This window comes from Centruroides sculpturatus, unplaced genomic scaffold (assembly GCF_000671375.1).
Source record: "Centruroides sculpturatus isolate CEXI.00-Female unplaced genomic scaffold, Cexi_2.0 scaffold2666, whole genome shotgun sequence".
Classification (NCBI taxonomy): Eukaryota; Metazoa; Arthropoda; class Arachnida; order Scorpiones; family Buthidae; genus Centruroides; species Centruroides sculpturatus.
Genome location: NW_019386889.1, coordinates 4,066 through 21,520, shown reverse-complemented (window position 1 = coordinate 21,520; position 17,455 = coordinate 4,066). Strand labels below are relative to the sequence as shown.

Genomic DNA, 17,455 nt, shown 5'->3' with positions numbered 1-17,455 from the left:
TTTTTTTTAAAGGACTGCTTTTAAATACTATTTTAATTCGATTTTGAAGATTATTTATTCATAAATGTCGTTAATACTGTATTTATATTTCTGTGAGGATCAGAAATTTCGTGTTGTAAACTTAAAATTTTTGACTTTTAACAATCTTTAATTTTTAATAAACTTTATAAAGACGAAACGAGAAAAAAGAAAATTAAAAGAGAAAAGGGAAAAATAAAATCGATAAAAACCTCGATTCCCACGAGTTGGGTTCCTTGTTGAGATGAGTACATCTCTGTGTCACGATTGTGTCACCCGTCACCTCATTGGACCAAGAAGATCGTCATTGCTGACGAAATCGGGAAAAAGCCCGAAAAAGAGGACTTGATATAAAAAGAACAGGCCCGATGAAAAAGGGTGTGGAAGTTATTATTTGAATTGTGTGTGTGAGAAACGTCCACCTCCCGCCGAGATCAACTTCGAGAACTGTATCTGTATGTTTATCACCTTGCCGATTGAACTTTAGAATATCAACGAACTTCAGGAGACCTATTCCGAGAAACCAAGGATTTGGGACTTTATTAGAATAACCTATGGTATTTATCCTGCCCGCGCAATATTGTACGTTCTCTCTCTCAGCGTAGATTAAACGCGAAATCGGTTGTAACTAGAACTAGAAAATCATCTATAACTGAACGCGATGCACATAGATTATGCTAACATTTTATTAACGCATGTAACTTTAATTTAGAATATGTATAAATAAACGGGTATTTATGTTAAAAACTTCTTGAGTGCAGTTTCTTCCGTTTTTCTCTCCGTTCACTCCATTCCGTGTCCAAACCGCATACCTAACCGCTCGCGCGAATTTATGGTCTCTGAATCGACCTAAAGATACAGTGGTGTCATCCTGACGAGGTATCAAAGAGATACCGACCCTATGGTCACAAAACTCATTCCAGCATATAGAACTGTCAAACACTATAACTTGTATTTTAATTCTTATATATTGGGAGTATGACGTATGTAAGTTCGCCGACTTTCAGGGGGAATCGTTAATCCCGCGTCAGGAATGAACTAGGGTCTTACGCGTGTGGGTGTGGCAGAGGAGACACAGAAGACAAGTATCTAACAAAAACTGTTTAATTCAACAAGAAATAACTTACACTAGGCACAAAGTTCCTTAATAACCAGTTTAAGGTTCGTCAGTTTTAAGTGTACTTCAAGACGGGCCCCGGGGCAGCGACAGGTAAGGCGACTTGGCTGTTGAGCGTCGGCGGCACGGCTCCCTCGATCTCTAGTGCGGAAATTTTAACTCTGTACGTCGGACTTCTGGGAGTTCGGATCCTCCGTAGAACAGGTTTCGGAAGAAGTCTCTTTTTTCTTGAAGATTTGGGATTATATCAATCTCCGTTCTTTTGTCTTGTTTCCTTCTGATTGGTTCCACGTCTTTTGTCTCTCTCCCCGATTGGTTTCTCGTCTGTCTCCAAGGGATAGACGATTCCTATTCGAGTCACCAGAAAGATCCGCTTCGAAGAAGCTACCTGACACCATCCGTAACTCTGGATGCAAAATGTTGATGGAACTTTGAAACTTGCGCTCATATTTTCCACCATTGTTGTCTAGTCTGTGACGTTTTTGAAATTTTACGACAGTTCGGTCGAGTACCCAGCGACTTTTTTCCAGAATTTGTGTTCGAATACCGAATTATTCGAGTATTTCGTTCGTCATTTTACAAATGATTGCTTACCTACGGTTAAAAAGAAAAGTTTAATACCGCTTATATAAAATTGTTTAAATAAACTTTACTAAATACGAAGGTTAATCTATACAAACAAAACAAGGTCTTAAGGGCTAAAGTCTGAAAGCAACGACGACGACGACATTCGGTTGATAGGAAAGTTAGTGCAATTTTCTTCTTCCTCTTCCTATCGGTTTTCGTCAAAGTAAACCCGCGAAAAGGCACAAAATAATTTGAAAATTTCAATATTCTAAAATCTACCGGCAAACTTGAGACGTCGCGCATGCTTTCTCGAATAAAAAAAAAATCGAATAACGAAGTTTACCTTTAAAAATTATGAAATTTTATATGGAGAATTTCCAAAACCGCGTTAGAGCCAAACCGGAAGTCGTGTTGTACGGGGACATCCACAATTTTCCAACAGTGTTAGAGCCAAAGTGTGTGGTAAAAGCAGAGTCGATAGATATACTGTACTGGTCCTTGCGCTGCCAATTGCTCTAATGTTACGATACTGGCGTAATAAAAATTTCTGCCACTTTGAGCGCTTCGATCGCGTCTAGGCGTAAGTTTGAGGGAGTAAGTAAGGCTTGAGCATAGGGATAGTCAGAGGTAAACATTCGAAATTCTTTTAATATATGAAATTTTCTCGTTTTTAACTCAGATATTTCTTTTGNAATATATATTTATTGTTTTCTAACAAATATCATTAAAGCTGCCATAGTCATTAACACGAAGTATATATTTCCATAGAAAATTCGTAAACTACTAATCCCATTTTTGATATGGATGGGTGTCGTGATTATCGGAGTACCAGCTGCAGAAGTTTGTGTGTTGATTGCCATAAAAAATATAACTGTAAGTGTATATGAATACGTTACACGTTTAATCATTGGCTAATGTTAAGAAGTAATGTTAAAGTCTATAATATTTAATTATTTTTAGTAATAGCTATTTGCCCAATTTGTCACAAAGTTAACTTGTTAGGAAATAAATTTGGTCTGTCCGTTTGTCATCCGTGTAATAGTTTCTTCGAGGCAACTGTGAAACATTCGTTCTATCCCTTATGCGACAGTAAAGAGACGTGCGAAGTCAAACGAGCAGACATCAAAACATGTGACTTCTGTCGGATGAGTAAATGCTATGCACGTGGAATGCAATCTAAGAAAGTAATACGTAAGTATTTGATTTCACTTTCTAACATTCAAAAGTCGTAGTTAATACTACAACTATTAGATTTTATATAAAATAACTCTGTAGTGGGCAATGATTACAAAGAAAAATTAAGTAGAAGACTAGAAAAAATTCCAACTTTGGTATGTCCTTTTAAAATTTTTTGGTGTTTTCTTATGTAAATTTGATAGCAACGAGTTTTTATTGTGTTTGTATGTCTCTAATAGCCATATCGACTCGTCTACTCTTGGCACGCTGTTCAGTTTCAAGAGTGTCTGTTATTAATGGAGCAGCATTATTATCAATGGCTTCACTTATCCGAAGGTTTTGAAAGCCTGAGTGACGTAGAAAAAGTAAGTATTAATTTTTGTATGAGTAACTTACGCTTAGTACTAATTGCTTATGTTACAAAGAGGAGGACGTTCTTATACTTCAAGCAATTGATTTCAGGAATTAATAAAGAGAAAGAGTTGTATTCGTGGAACAGCATTACAAATAATTGAAAGATCGTTGCCCGCTCACGACGTGTTATGGTTGCATAATTGCTTCTTTGATCCTGCATCGTGTGTTGTTCCTTCCATCAGAGCAATAACATTATCTATTCTATCGCTTGTGATAAAATGCAGAGAGATTAATCTCTCTGACGTAGAATTCATGTTAATCAAGTTGAAATTGGCTTTAAGAAATGGTAATTTTAAAAATATAAAATATAAAATCGTTAGTTATTAAAGAAAATTTATTAATATATATATATTTTTAATTTTTACAGATGTTAGTGTAAGATCTGATGGAATTGTGTTCGATTTTATTAATGAGAGAATAAATTGGATAGAAGACGAAATGAAGCTTTATTTAAAATATAATTACATTACTTTACGTTATTCTGAGGACCCCTCTTTAATTTTAACGAGTCGGTAAATAATTTTTTTGTTTTTACAATATAAAGGCCGAGTGGTAAAACTGCTAAACACTGATAGTTGATCGCGGATTCGTGCCTCAACAGCGGGTTGACCGCGTGGAGTTTTGTTTTCTTCGCGTGTTTAACACCTAAGGCTTGTTTCTCATTGAGGAAATATTCTTGTGAGTCACTCTCTATGCAGAATGACTGTGCTGGTCTGCCTCATCTGATTATCAATTCCAATCCTATTGCAGAGTGAATACATTTTAATCTTGATCTAGTACTCACTCAAAGGGAAACGTCTTGAGTGTTCTTTTGTTCTCTTCACTTCGCTTACTTCATAAGATCTTAATTATTTATTGGTTTTTGTTTTTAACAGATTGTTTCGTTATCCTTTATTGTGTTGTGACGTGTTACCAGAACATACGATTAATATTCTAAAATGAAGTAAGTGAACTCTTAACGATAAATTAAACGTTTATTAATTAATTTATTGACAATATTTTTTTTTAGGTTAATCATCCGGAATAGCAAAACAATGGCCATTATAAGTACAGCTTATGCAAAATTGTAGACAATGGTTATGAGCATTACATTTAAGTTAATTTGTTTTTCATAACTTACGAAGCAATTTGAGTAATTCTGTTTAACAATGAGAAAATTTGAAGATATTCTGTGTAGAAAATTCGGTATGAAACATATGCAGCTTGCAATTCATGTATTATTTTAGTCTACAGAATTTTGTTTATTGTCCGTTCTATTGTCCGAATATGAGGAAATGTAATTTTAAAAGTATGACGAATAAAGAAAGCATCTTTCTTAACTTTTAATTTATTTTCTTGTTACTTATTGGGAAATTAACTACGTCACACCTTTCAAAATCCAATTCTCTCGATCAACCCATAGTAATGTGCCCATTGAATTTATTATTCACTATAGAAAACTAAATCCTTCCTGTCTGAAAGGTGATTTCGGTACCCAGTGGGTTTCTCAAACACGTGTCGAGAGTTCGCGGTTTATCGAAGAGCCGGCAACGTGGACGTCTTCGGGTTTTCTGCACGTGTTTAATACCCAAATAAGAGCTAATTTCCGATAGAAGACCTCCCGGAGGAACCTCCCCTTGGCAGATCGTCCACGTTAAATAATTACGTTAAAAGTATACAAATTAAATGTTATTAATATTTATTAAAAGACACTCCAACAATTCTCTTGTTACTGAATGATCTGATGACAGGGTCCTACCCAAAACTCTCGTAATCCAATTTTCGATGGCCCCCAAGCCCTCACAGTTCTGAGAGAGTAAGTACGAAAAATTGGGTTCAGATTAGTCAAAGCATTTGTGTAGAAGACAGACAAATAGTAAATAGATATTTATATATAATAAAATATTACATACAGACTTATATTTTTATAGGTGAATATGCAAGAAATTTTTATTATTTTAAATTAGAAAACAGCATATTTACAACACTATAAATACTAATGCGTATTGTTCGTTAACAGTGAACGTAATAACAATTGTCATAATTGTTGTATGGATCGGACTTTCTAATTTTGTTTGCGAAAATGGCAAAACCGAAAATACTTTCATATTTACACTGTAAAGGAAGTAAAGAAACTACTATTTTCATTGCCTTCTATTCAATGGCAAGTAATTTTCTTCACTATTTTTAGTGGATAAATCATCTCTAGCTCCATGAACTCCGACCTTTCTGTAGAAGCGCTCATCAGTTTACATATTGCCACCTAAAGAGGTGGAAAGTAACACTTTGTATTGCTTACAAATTAATTGGTAAAATAATTTTCTTGCAGTTTTATTCAATTCTGAGATTAGCCGTTAACAGTTTTAAGGAGTTTGGAAGTATTTATATTGACGAAAATAGAATTTGTTAGTATAATATACGTTAAAATTAGAATATTTTAAGGCATGAAGCGAATGTAAGTAAAATTTTTTTGTTATTTTTCACAACCCTCATTGAAGCTTCTGTATTTAATCAATTTAATGACAATAATTTTTATTTTTCTTTTACAAAAATACTTAGAAATGCTTTGAAGTATTGTGCTTTAGACATAATTTTCAGATGGCGGAGTGTGAAAACTGTATATGCTCTTATTGCGAATTAACTCATAACAATGGATTCGGTATGTACTTTTAGATGTTAAGAAGTAATGTTAAAGTCTTTAATATTTAATTACTTTTAGCAATAGCTATTTGCCCAATTTGTCACGAGGTTAACTTGTTAGAAAATAAATTTGGGCTTGCCGTTTGTCATGCGTGTAATAGTTTCTTCGAGACAATTGTGAAACGTTCGTTCTATCCTTTATGTGACAGTAAGGGGACGTGCGAAGTCAAACGAGCAGACATCAGAACATGTGACTTCTGTCGGATGAGTAAATGCTATGCACGTGGAATGCAATCTAATAAAGTAATATGTAAGTATTTGATTTCACTTTCTAACATTCAAAAGTCGTAGTTAATACTACAACTATTAGATATTACTTGACTTTTATCTTATCAAATTCATTTTAATATTTGATGACTGTGAGTATATTTAACACAGTTTACATTTTAAAGTATACAATATTCCTTGCTTGTATACAAATTTTATCATTTAATTTAATTTCAGATACTATTTTATCGATACCTTCCTTTGACCTTTTTCTTCATATATTAATAAGACAAGTCGCCGTTTTGGAGAAACTTCTTTCTAATTTTGAGTACGAGTTCGGATGTATTGATGATGAAGTTAGATTGCATCATTTCAATATGAATTTGTGAGTACTTTTCTACGTTTCTTACATGCAAAATTCAATTTCCTACCCCCAATTTTCTGTGGAAGTTTCAAGGAACTTCTCACGTGATTTTGAAATTATCGACGATTTTCAACTAGTTATTACTTCCCCGGTTGTTATATATAACAGAGGGAAAGTGTGACGTTTGGTCAAAAAATGACCCTCCAAGACTTTTACATCTTTGAACTTGGAAGGTCGAGAAATGCAAATAAATTCGTTTTTTTTCTGTATGTATGAATGTTAGTGTTTGTATGGGGGGCACAGTAACCTTAATAACTCCCGTTCTTTTTGTGGAAAATTTCTGAAATTTTCCAGGGAAATTTACTTATTTAGGGTGATAATGGTGTTAAATTTTGGTGAGTAAAGATCGAAGGGGTGGGAGATAAAGGGGGTCGTGTGTATCTGTAGTAGGATGCGTGAGGATACTTCTCACGGAATTTCATATTGTCTGCCATTTTGTAAAGAAAAGAGGAACATGAAGTCCAGTAGCGAAACGTGACAGTACAAAGTTAGAGGGGCGCTTGATGACTGCAAGCACCCCTTGATTATAACTTTCTTATTTGTTACTTTAATTAAATTATTTACATAAATTAAAATTTTTAATATGAAAATTATACTTTTTTTATTAGAGTGAATAGAAGATTTGCAGATCACATAAATCAACAATCTTCTCCAGAGTTTTACTTCATCTGCAACAATTAAGAAGAAAAAAACAGAGACAACTTTACGTTAAAAGTTTTAATTTTTTTATATTATTTTACAATTTACATATCCACGTTTGATGTTTCTTGTTCAAATTTGGGTTTCATACATCGTATTTGTGTTGCAACAGTAAAATATCATATTCCATGTGGAACTCCAAAAGATATAATTGGATGATTTTTACAACACTTGTACAAGCTTTTAAATTGAATTTATATATATATATTTCGATGTAAATAAAATATAATTTATAAAATTTATTTTATGTATTGATCATTTTAATTTCCGGATTTACTGTAAACGTTACAGCGATCAATTACTAGTGACAAAGTGGATAAGAACACTGAAAACTGGTGGTGGTTACGGGTTTGCCCCTCACCAACGGGCTAGTCGCTTGCAATTTTCCGTGGGGAATTGGCCCTCAAGAAAATTCACCAGTATGGTCGGAAATACATAACTTANCCTTTCCAGTAAATTGAAAGTACATTTAGATTTTTAGTACATTTTTAGTACATTATAATATTTCAAGTACCATTTACGGTACAAAATAATATTTCACGCCTTAACGAAAAAATGAGAAAAAATTAGTTTAATAAAGTCTCATCAGTGTCACTGCTTGCTAATTTAAATTATCCAATCACAATATACCAATGGTGTGTGTCCGTCGAAGTCAGCAACATAGATAGTTGCACGTGTAAACGGTCTTGACTCAGTGGACTTCTTTCACACGTTCAGTTGTCTGCACATTCTCATCAGGATCTTGACAAAATTTTTTATGCCACGTGGTTCAAACAACTCAACTTCGTCAAACAAAAATAATGGACAGGTAAGGAAATCAATGATTTTAAACTTTTGTCGTCAATAATATCAAAATATCCGTTAAGTCAGAANAGGTGAATATGCAAGAAATTTTTATTATTTTAAATTAGAAAACAGCATATTTACAACACTATAAATACTAATGCGTATTGTTCGTTAACAGTGAACGTAATAACAATTGTCATAATTGTTGTATGGATCGGACTTTCTAATTTTGTTTGCGAAAATGGCAAAACCGAAAATACTTTCATATTTACACTGTAAAGGAAGTAAAGAAACTACTATTTTCATTGCCTTCTATTCAATGGCAAGTAATTTTCTTCACTATTTTTAGTGGATAAATCATCTCTAGCTCCATGAACTCCGACCTTTCTGTAGAAGCGCTCATCAGTTTACATATTGCCACCTAAAGAGGTGGAAAGTAACACTTTGTATTGCTTACAAATTAATTGNGCAGCTTGCAATTCATGTATTATTTTAGTGTACATAATTTTCTTTCAGGTCTATTGTCCGAATATGAGGAAATGTAATTTTAAAATTATGACGAATAAAGAAAGCATATTTCTTCACTTTTAATTTATTTTCTTGCTACTTATTGAGAAATTTAACTACCTCACACCTCTCAAAATCCAATTCTCTCGATCAACCCATAGTAATGTGCCCATTGAATTTACTATTCACTGTAGAAAACTAAATCTTTCCTGTCTAAAAGGTGATTTCGGTACCCAGTGAGTTTCTCAAACACTTGGCGAGAGTTTGTAGCCTATCGACGAGCCGGCAACGTGGAGTTCTTCGGGTTTTATAGACGTGTTTAATACCCAAATAAGAGCTAATTTCTCATAGAAGATCTCCCGGAGGTATCTCCCCTTGGCAGATCGTCCACGTTAAATAATTACGTTAAAAGTATACAAACTAAATGTTATTAATATTTATTAAAAGACACTCCAACAGTTCTCTCGTTACTGAAAGACCTAGTGGCAGGGTCCTACCCAAAACTTTTGTAATCAATTTTTGACGGCCCCAAGCTCCCACAGTTCTGAGAGAGTAAGTATGAAAAATTGGGTGCAGATTAGTCAAAGCATTTACAAGTTTGTAGAAGACAGACAAATAGTAAATAGACATTTATATATAATAAAATATTACATATATTTTTATAGGTGAATATGCAGGAAATTCTATTATTTTAAATTAGAAAACAGCATATTTACGACACTATAAGTACTAATGCGTATTGTTCGTTAACAGTGAACGTAATAACAATTGTCATAATTGTTGTATGGATCGGACTTTCTAATTTTGATCGCGAAAATGGCAAAACCGAAAATATTTTCATATTTACACTGTAAAGGAAGTAAAGAAACTACTATTTTCATTGTCTTCTATTCCATGGCAAGTAATTTTCTTCACTATTTTTAGTGGATAAATCATCTCTAGCTCCATGAACTCCGACCTTTCTGTGGAAGCGCTCATTAGTTTACATATTTCCACCTAAAGCGGTGGAAAGTAACACTTTATATTGCTTACAAATTAATTGGTAAAATAATTTTCTTGCAGTTTTATTCAATTCTGAGATTAGCCGTTAATAGTTTTAAGGAGTTTGGAAGAATTTATATTGACGAAAATAGAATTTGTTAGTATAATATACGTTAAAATTAGAATATTTTAAGGCCTGAAGCGAATTTATATAAAATTTTCGTGTTATTTCTCACAGCTGCATCTTGTTATCTTGCCTACACCATCATCAATTGGTTACTTTGGTCCGTGCTTTTACTAATGAGTTTGCTAGTTATTGGTGCATTGATAAAGGTAAAAATTACTTATTTGCAATCAATAATCATGTATTTTTAAATATATATTTATTGTTTTCTAACAAATATCATTAAAGCTGCCATAGTCATTAACACGAAGTATATATTTCCATAGAAAATTCGTAAACTACTAATCCCATTTTTGATATGGATGGGTGTCGTGATTATCGGAGTACCAGCTGCAGAAGTTTGTGTGTTGATTGCCATAAAAAATATATCTGTAAGTGTATATGAATACGTTACACGTTTAATCATTGGCTATTGATATGATGAATAGCCCAACAATGGTTCTACTATACTACTTGAGGCATGCTTCAGTTGCAATTCCTAGCATTGTAACATATCTAGTTTGAGGGAAACAAAAAAAATTCCTATTTTTCTACTTTTTAGGAATTCTTTTTGATAATTTTATCACTATAATCATTGATGACCATAGATGCAAACCTGAGAGCCATAAATTACTCTTTCGACAATGAAAAACTTAAATATTCTTATAAAATTTAGTTATTTTAACACTTTATCTTCGTATTTTAACATTGAAAACCCTAATAAAGTATTTAATACTGAAAATTCGGCATAATTTATGGCTTCAGAGCTTTACATTTGTTCCTCCAGTTGAACAACATGAGGAAAATCTGAGGTAGTACCTCGTACTTGAGTTTATTGATTATTTTCTAAGTTTTAATATTAAATATTTACTTAATATATTGCAGGTAGCAATTAGTCTTACTCTACTTACACTCATTTTTATTGCTTTCAATGTAAGTAAAATTTTTGAAATCAATGAAATTATAAGCTCGAATCTAAAATTTTCTATGTATATTTAGATATACTGCTTCATATCAGTATATTTATATTACGAAGATTTTTATAAGATTAAAAGATCGAGCAAACATCATAGAAACAAGCGTAATAAGAGGAAAATCCATCATCCTCAAGATAGTGGAAATATTGAAGAAATTACTAAATTTACAAAGGATGATGTCGAAGATGGTGTTCAAAATATCTCTCCAAAACCATCTAAACCAAACAAAGCAAATGATGAAGAATTAGAAAAACCCAAAAAATTGAGGTCTTCAAGAAAGAGGAAACATAAATCATCAGTTCAAAATGTTAGATTAGAAGAATCCAATCTAAAACCTAAAAGGAGTAGAAAAATGGCATCTTCAAAAGGAATTTCCAAAAATAAATCTAAAAAAACTCTTCCAATTCAACCAAAATTGAATTTAATACCTGAAAGCCAAGCAAATTCAACATCAGAAACTATTCCAGTACCCACACATCAAGAGGTATGATGCATCATCCATGATCATCATCAGCAGAGACATGATTATATATGTTTTAAATATTCGAAACAGTTTCTAAATTTTATACACTGTAACTAAAATTCTATATTTTAAAATAAATTAATAAGTTGTTATGTATCTTCGATACAAATCAAAGTATCAGAATTACAAATTTCATTTAGAAGTGTGAGTTATCATTCTTACCACAAGAAATTCAGAAATTGGTTTACTCACTTTCTTATTGTAAGAATCACGTGTTCAATTTCTGTATGAAACATTGCATAAGTCAGAGTAACCACAGTGCGTGTTGCTTAGTGTGTTTATTGCTTGAGAAATGTTCCCTGCCCAATTTCAGAGATTATAACATCGTCTTTTGGATCTTTAAAGAAACACTTAGATGGAGTATGTTTTTCAAGAGATAAAGAGATTCGGGAACGTGTATTGTAGTGTATTCTTTTTACAAAATATGTTTTATACAAGGTTACATCAAGGGATATTTCTCAATCTCTCTATATACCCTTCCAGGATTCTTTTGAAGGAAACCTTGCTTAATAGAGAAACATTTCGTTTGATTCCGTTTATAATAAAAGTTACTTACAGTACGGTCGCGCTAATCCGAACTAATTGAGACCAGTTGTAGTTCGGATTAACGAAGAGACAATGGTATGGACATGGCGTTTACGGTTTGAGACCATTTTTTACTGTTGTAAGATACTTCGCAGCAACACATACAGTTTATAATTGTTAAGTGACAGAAAGAATGAACAACAATACTCGCAACACGTGACTGCAGATGTACAGTTGACAAGTCCATTAATTTAGTTACGGGAATGGTAGAAGGTGTTCGGATTACAAAGAGCTCGAGGTTAGCGAGACCGTACTGTATACATACATTTTAAAATAATTGATCTGGAAAAAGTATACACAACAGATTAAATATTAATTTCGGTTTTATGTAAGATATTTATAATAGATAAAAATATCTGTTAGAAATAATAAATAGGAAAAGAAAAGAATTCGTGCCTTACAGAAGGCGGAAAGAAGTAACAATGAATCAAAAATAATTAAATTAAAACTAAGCTTTAGGTCTATGCCTACGCATAGGTTATATTACCTTGGAAATGTTGGGTAAAGACCATTATCTACCTCATAAATCATCGTTTAATATTATCATAGAGTTAGTACGAAAATTAATTGAATTTATTCGTCACGACAGTTTTAATATGTTGTGAAGCTTATCGAATGTCCCGTGTATCGCTCTCGTTGAGTTAACCGAAGAGCTCAGAATAGGTCCCTCGACTATGCACAAGTTTATGGAAAAATCGGAACGTGCGTACGAAAAGAAAAAAAAGGTAATGGACTCTATGGCTTCCATTTGAAATAACCTGAAGTTAAGTATACGTTTTACTTCCACAGTATGCTTAAAATTTATCAGAACAATTGCTGCTTCATCTAATGACACTGTTTAAAAGAATCTGAACCGACCTGGAATCAATCTCTGAAATCTAGAAGCCATTGCAGTTCCCATTTCAAAACTTGAAAAGACTTCAGAAATTTCTATAATTATAGACTTTATTCTCTGTAAGGTCTTAGAACGAATGGTAAACATTTAACGTATATTCTAGGGATAAACAATTATCTGTCTCTCTTTCAAACCGAATTTTGGACAAAGGATACCCGAAGTGTTTGTAAGAAGTCAACACCTTTTGTCTGTTTTCTACAGGTACGTTGATAACTTTCAGATTTCTGTAGAGCCAGTAATATAAGACTCATACGCGGTACTAAATTTCATGTAATCAGCATACTTTTAGCTTTGTTGCTGAGAACTCCACGTGCCGCCATTTTTGTCAGAGGTATGGTTGAATACACAATCGAACATTTTTGATGCAGATTGTGGAGGAGTTAAACATTTAATGCGTATTTATACCATCTTTCTAAGTACAGATTTTAAGCAAGATGCGTGCAATGAAGTCCACAATAATCCAGTCATAGAAAACTAGATAATAGATTAATAATATGATGGATCAGATTATTCTTACTCGTTTGAGAATTGGTATTGGTGTGTCCGTCCGTCTGTAGTGTTGGGGCATAGGCCAAACTTTTCTGTGGTTCTGGACATTTCCAATTAAACTTGGATGTTTAATCCAGTTGTATTATGCTACTAATATGTTTTGTTTTTGTACCTTGTAAATACTTGCTATTTGTTAAACTTTTGTCGTCGTGGTTTCCTTTTATATCTTGATGGTTTATTAAAACATTGATAAACATTGTAGAATTATTGTGAGATAGCACAGCAAAACAATGGTTTTGTGCCACAAAAATCCAACTGACAAACCTGTATTGTAAATGTATCGTTTGAGCAAATCTTTCTAAATGTAGCAGGCTCATGGCTTAAACATATTTAACTTCTTAAGGGAAATTTCAAGAAGGGACTAGACACGACTGGTCAGAGATTAAGTCGAGATCAATTTCCAGTTTGTGACTCTTTCGCCTGCTGGAAGATAACGACCTAACTACATCACTAAATACAATCGAATATAAATTTGACTGTATTTGTTACACGAATTTACTATTAAAAAGTACTCTTTTTGCAGTTTAGTTTTTCTAACAAATCGAAAATCATCATTCATGTTAATTCAAAAAAACAAATTTATTCGTTACTTTATTAGTTTAATACATTTTTATTGTTTTGGAGCCTAATCAGCATAAAAAGCTTAACAATATTTTAAAACAAAAATCTCATCCTACTAGTCTATTATAAAAAAATTTTCATTAACTGCACTAATTTTGTGAAATTCATGCTTGTCCTTGAGCTCCACCCTCATCACGCACAACATTAATTCTATGTTGAGGAAATTCATAATCATCTGGATATACTGAATATTCGAACAGCCTAGAAAGCAAAAAAAAAAACAGAACTAACTACAAGGAAGTTAGAATTATCAATTTTATCGAGGAATCATTTCAAAAACTTACCTGCTTACGGAGATAATAGTTAAATCTTCCGCATTACGTAGAGAAATGTTACCTTCGTTGACATGTATGTTCATATGTTCTTCGATTGTTGACATATCTTGATGAAGATATCCAGGAAATTCGTGTTCATCTTCGATTTTAACGTCTGAAGAATGAAGATTAAATCAATTTAGTAGAAAATTAGTAGTAAGAAAACGAAAATTTACTCGAAGATTTTTACCATCTTTCAATGCCAACTTGACTTTTAAAAGTTTAAACTGATCCATACTGATGTTGGCATCTCTGAAATCTACCACAAGATTGAGAATTAAGCATCCTACTACTCGTAGAGGCGGCATATCGCAAGCATAGGGATCGTAGAAACAGTTATGGAGCCATAAAACATCGTGAGCAAACATTGATCTTTCCATCATCTGCAACGCCGTTCCTCTTAAATAACTTCTTTGTTTTAAGAGTATCTGAAAATAAGAATGTCATTTCAAATAGGAGATATTGGAAAATTATACAAGAGATATTTACTTTGTCGTCTACAGATAGTCTTTGATATTCTCTCGAAAGATTTAGCCATTGATAGTAATGCTGCTCCATGTAAATGAGACAATCTAGGAATTGAGTGTTCTCCCAGTTAAGCCGAAATGGTTGAGGTAACTGTGGAATAAAAAAGAAGTGGGGGTTTAATATGGGGAGAAAGACAAAAGGAGTCAAACTTAAAAAATTAAGATAAAAGAATAATACAGGAGGAGGAGGAGCGGTCATTCTTCTCTTTCTAAATTCATAATGAGCAGCATCCACTGTAAAATTTAATTTTTGTGTTTAAGCGAACAAGATGCAATTCTTGATTTCGTGTTTTTAAAATATGATACGTTTTATAACTATTTCATTAAGAACTAGAGTGGGAAGTTAATTTACATATCTGGTCGTTCAGATGGATTATTAATGAAAATTTTAAGTTACTCACGAAAGACTTTTGAAGAATTCATCCCAACACAGTAGCATTTACTCATTTTACAAAAGTGACAGATATTACCGCTGGCTACAGTCACATCACAACTTCCTAAGAATTGACAGTTCAGAACTCTTGAACCTCTAACTACTACTTCAAAAAATTCGTTGCACGCCGGGCATACATCGCAGTCGAATTTATCTTCTAGATCAGTGCAATCGGCGCATACTGGACAACGTTCACCGTATTTCTGAGCTCCTTCCTCTGGAACTTTATATTAAATTTCATAAGTGAATTTTTCTCATTATTTAAATTTTTGCCATTCTTACTCTTACCCGGCTTAAAGAATTCTTCTTCTTCGGGTGGTGGATAGGCCTCTGCCATTTACTTAATTAATATTTCAACTAAACAAACAGTAGAATATTATGAGTATTAAAGTACAATGGTGGTATACATACTATTCGTACCTTCAAACAATTCAGTTTCCACAACAATTAATGATGTCTGGTGATGAAAACTGCTTTAAATATCTCTTGAGTAAATTGCTTTTCATAAAATATGTTTTAAAATGCTATCATTTACACATTTTTACACATAAATTCCATATAAAATAAGTTAATATTTACGGTTTTATACTTTAAACATTAATGTAATAATCTAATTTGCATAAATGTAGAGAATTTGCCGTATTTCTGCTCTTTGCAATATAACTTTGTCTTAATTTTTAAAGTAAATTATTATTATTTTCGTTTAATTGAAGTCATTATTTATTTATATATTGATTTAAAAAATACATAATAATTATGAATACTGCTTTTATTTTTCGAAATTATTCATTTTAATAATTGTTCTATAAAACGCAATGTGCTGTAAACGTAACGATGAATATTAATTTAGTATTCTACATAATAATAAAGGGAAAATTAATTAAATTAATAAAATTATACAGAAAACTCCATATAGTCATTTCATTGGGCAGGCGCAACTTCACGACCAGTGTTCAGTAGTTTTATCCATTACACAAGTGATATTCATCGCAATCTAAGAGAAGGTTGCATTCAATCTATCACTAAAGAACAATTTCATATAAAATATATCCGAAACTATTAAAATAATAAACTGCTACCAGATAGAAATCTTCAATATATTAATCAGAATGGCAATTAGATTAAATAACAATCTCTTCTCAATCACTTTATGATGATGATCCATCATATCTTCTCATTGATTATGACGACATATGTACAACCTATTCCTGTCCGTGGTGAGGGGCCCTCCCAGAGATGGTTTAGTAACACTTTACCATTCCTGGGATCTGAACGCCCACCTACGTGTTTACTGTGCGTGGTGGCCCATATGCCGGAAAGAGGGATCCTGGTAGTTGAGGGGCAACACGACATTTCCGACAAACTGCTTTGGCCCCTGCTTCGGATAAACGGGAGGCTCGAACCAGGCTCCATTTTATTCAATCGGCTGGTCGTTGGCCAGCCGATTGACTCATTTGAAATACGCCTCTTAGTCTTCGTCCATGCTGGAAAATACAGGCCTGGAGTCAACTGATCGATATAGACCGGACGGACACGTCCCGGCTTGACAGTTTTGTCACAGACAAGATGTACTCTTCTTGACTGCATTGTGGTGGTAATACTCTTGGAAAACCCTGGTGTAGACCATACCGACGTCGGTATGACTTGCAAGCAGTGGCAGTCAGGATTTCAATTGGTGTAAGTGTAATAATTTGTTCTATATACAGTACTTGCCACCAGATGTCAGAGTCAACGAGGATGAATTGGATGCCTTGGTTGAACAGCTGCCGACCTCATTCCTTTTACTCGGTGATTTCAATGACCACAATCCATGGGTGAGTCCCGACATCAATCGTCGAAGCAGAGCCATTGAGAGACTTATAGGCAATCATCAACTGTATCTATTTAATACTGGAGAAGTGACATACTTTCATGCCCCAACAAGAACATTCAGCGCCATTGATTTATCATTAGCAACCTCAAACCTGTTTTTAGCGTATACATAGGAGGTTGGATCAAATCCGCTTTCCAGTGACCACTTCCCAATACAGTAGAACCTCCATTATCCGGATTTTCGATTATCCCGATTGTTCAAAATAAACAAAAATTTTACGAATTTGCTGATTTGCACTTGGCGAATTACGACACTGTTTATGTACGTGATGGAATGCATAACTTTTTTGTTTCAACAACGTCTCACCCAGCACAGTGGTCGTAAACTCTTAAATATATTTTACGTCGTAATAAAAATATAACTTGACATACGTATTTATAAATAATTTATATTCAAATTACATCATTTCTATGACCAAGG

General features: G+C 33.2%; 3 protein-coding genes across 5 annotated transcripts; 2 read left to right on the top strand and 1 right to left on the bottom strand.

Moving 5' to 3' along the window:
• Nucleotides 1-2,662: 2,662 nt before the first annotated feature.
• LOC111615887 (hepatocyte nuclear factor 4-beta-like) lies at nt 2,663-4,583 on the top strand (the record flags this gene model as incomplete). Its single annotated transcript, XM_023357328.1, has 7 exons — nt 2,663-2,893; nt 2,978-3,033; nt 3,118-3,243; nt 3,341-3,578; nt 3,660-3,804; nt 4,168-4,235; nt 4,302-4,583. Coding segments are annotated over 6 exons (863 nt in total), but the record flags the coding sequence as incomplete, so codon positions are not given.
• Nucleotides 4,584-5,301: 718 nt separating this feature from the next.
• Nucleotides 5,302-11,405, top strand: LOC111615888. Of its 3 annotated transcripts, none has more exons than XM_023357329.1 (6): nt 5,302-5,435; nt 5,601-5,676; nt 9,814-9,908; nt 10,026-10,130; nt 10,624-10,671; nt 10,738-11,405. In XM_023357329.1, exons 1-6 carry the CDS (start codon nt 5,355-5,357, stop codon nt 11,203-11,205), a joined length of 873 nt encoding a protein of 290 aa, XP_023213097.1. In that variant the 5' UTR covers nt 5,302-5,354; the 3' UTR covers nt 11,206-11,405. The 3 variants fall into 3 exon arrangements, with proteins under 3 accessions (XP_023213097.1, XP_023213099.1, XP_023213098.1); XM_023357331.1 differs by lacking the exons at nt 5,302-5,435; nt 5,601-5,676 and adding exons at nt 8,276-8,409; nt 9,657-9,732; XM_023357330.1 differs by lacking the exons at nt 5,302-5,435; nt 5,601-5,676 and adding exons at nt 9,355-9,491; nt 9,657-9,732.
• A 2,450-nt stretch (nt 11,406-13,855) lies between these two features.
• LOC111615889 (hepatocyte nuclear factor 4-gamma-like) lies at nt 13,856-15,747 on the bottom strand. The gene is made up of 8 exons (XM_023357332.1): nt 15,583-15,747; nt 15,451-15,519; nt 15,131-15,385; nt 14,908-14,963; nt 14,692-14,820; nt 14,393-14,630; nt 14,173-14,317; nt 13,856-14,089 (listed from the first exon to the last, which is right to left on the bottom strand). The coding sequence occupies exons 2-8, from the start codon at nt 15,497-15,499 to the stop codon at nt 13,993-13,995; spliced, it is 969 nt and encodes a 322-aa protein (XP_023213100.1). The 5' UTR covers nt 15,500-15,519; nt 15,583-15,747; the 3' UTR covers nt 13,856-13,992.
• Between the last annotated feature and the right edge of the window lie 1,708 nt (nt 15,748-17,455).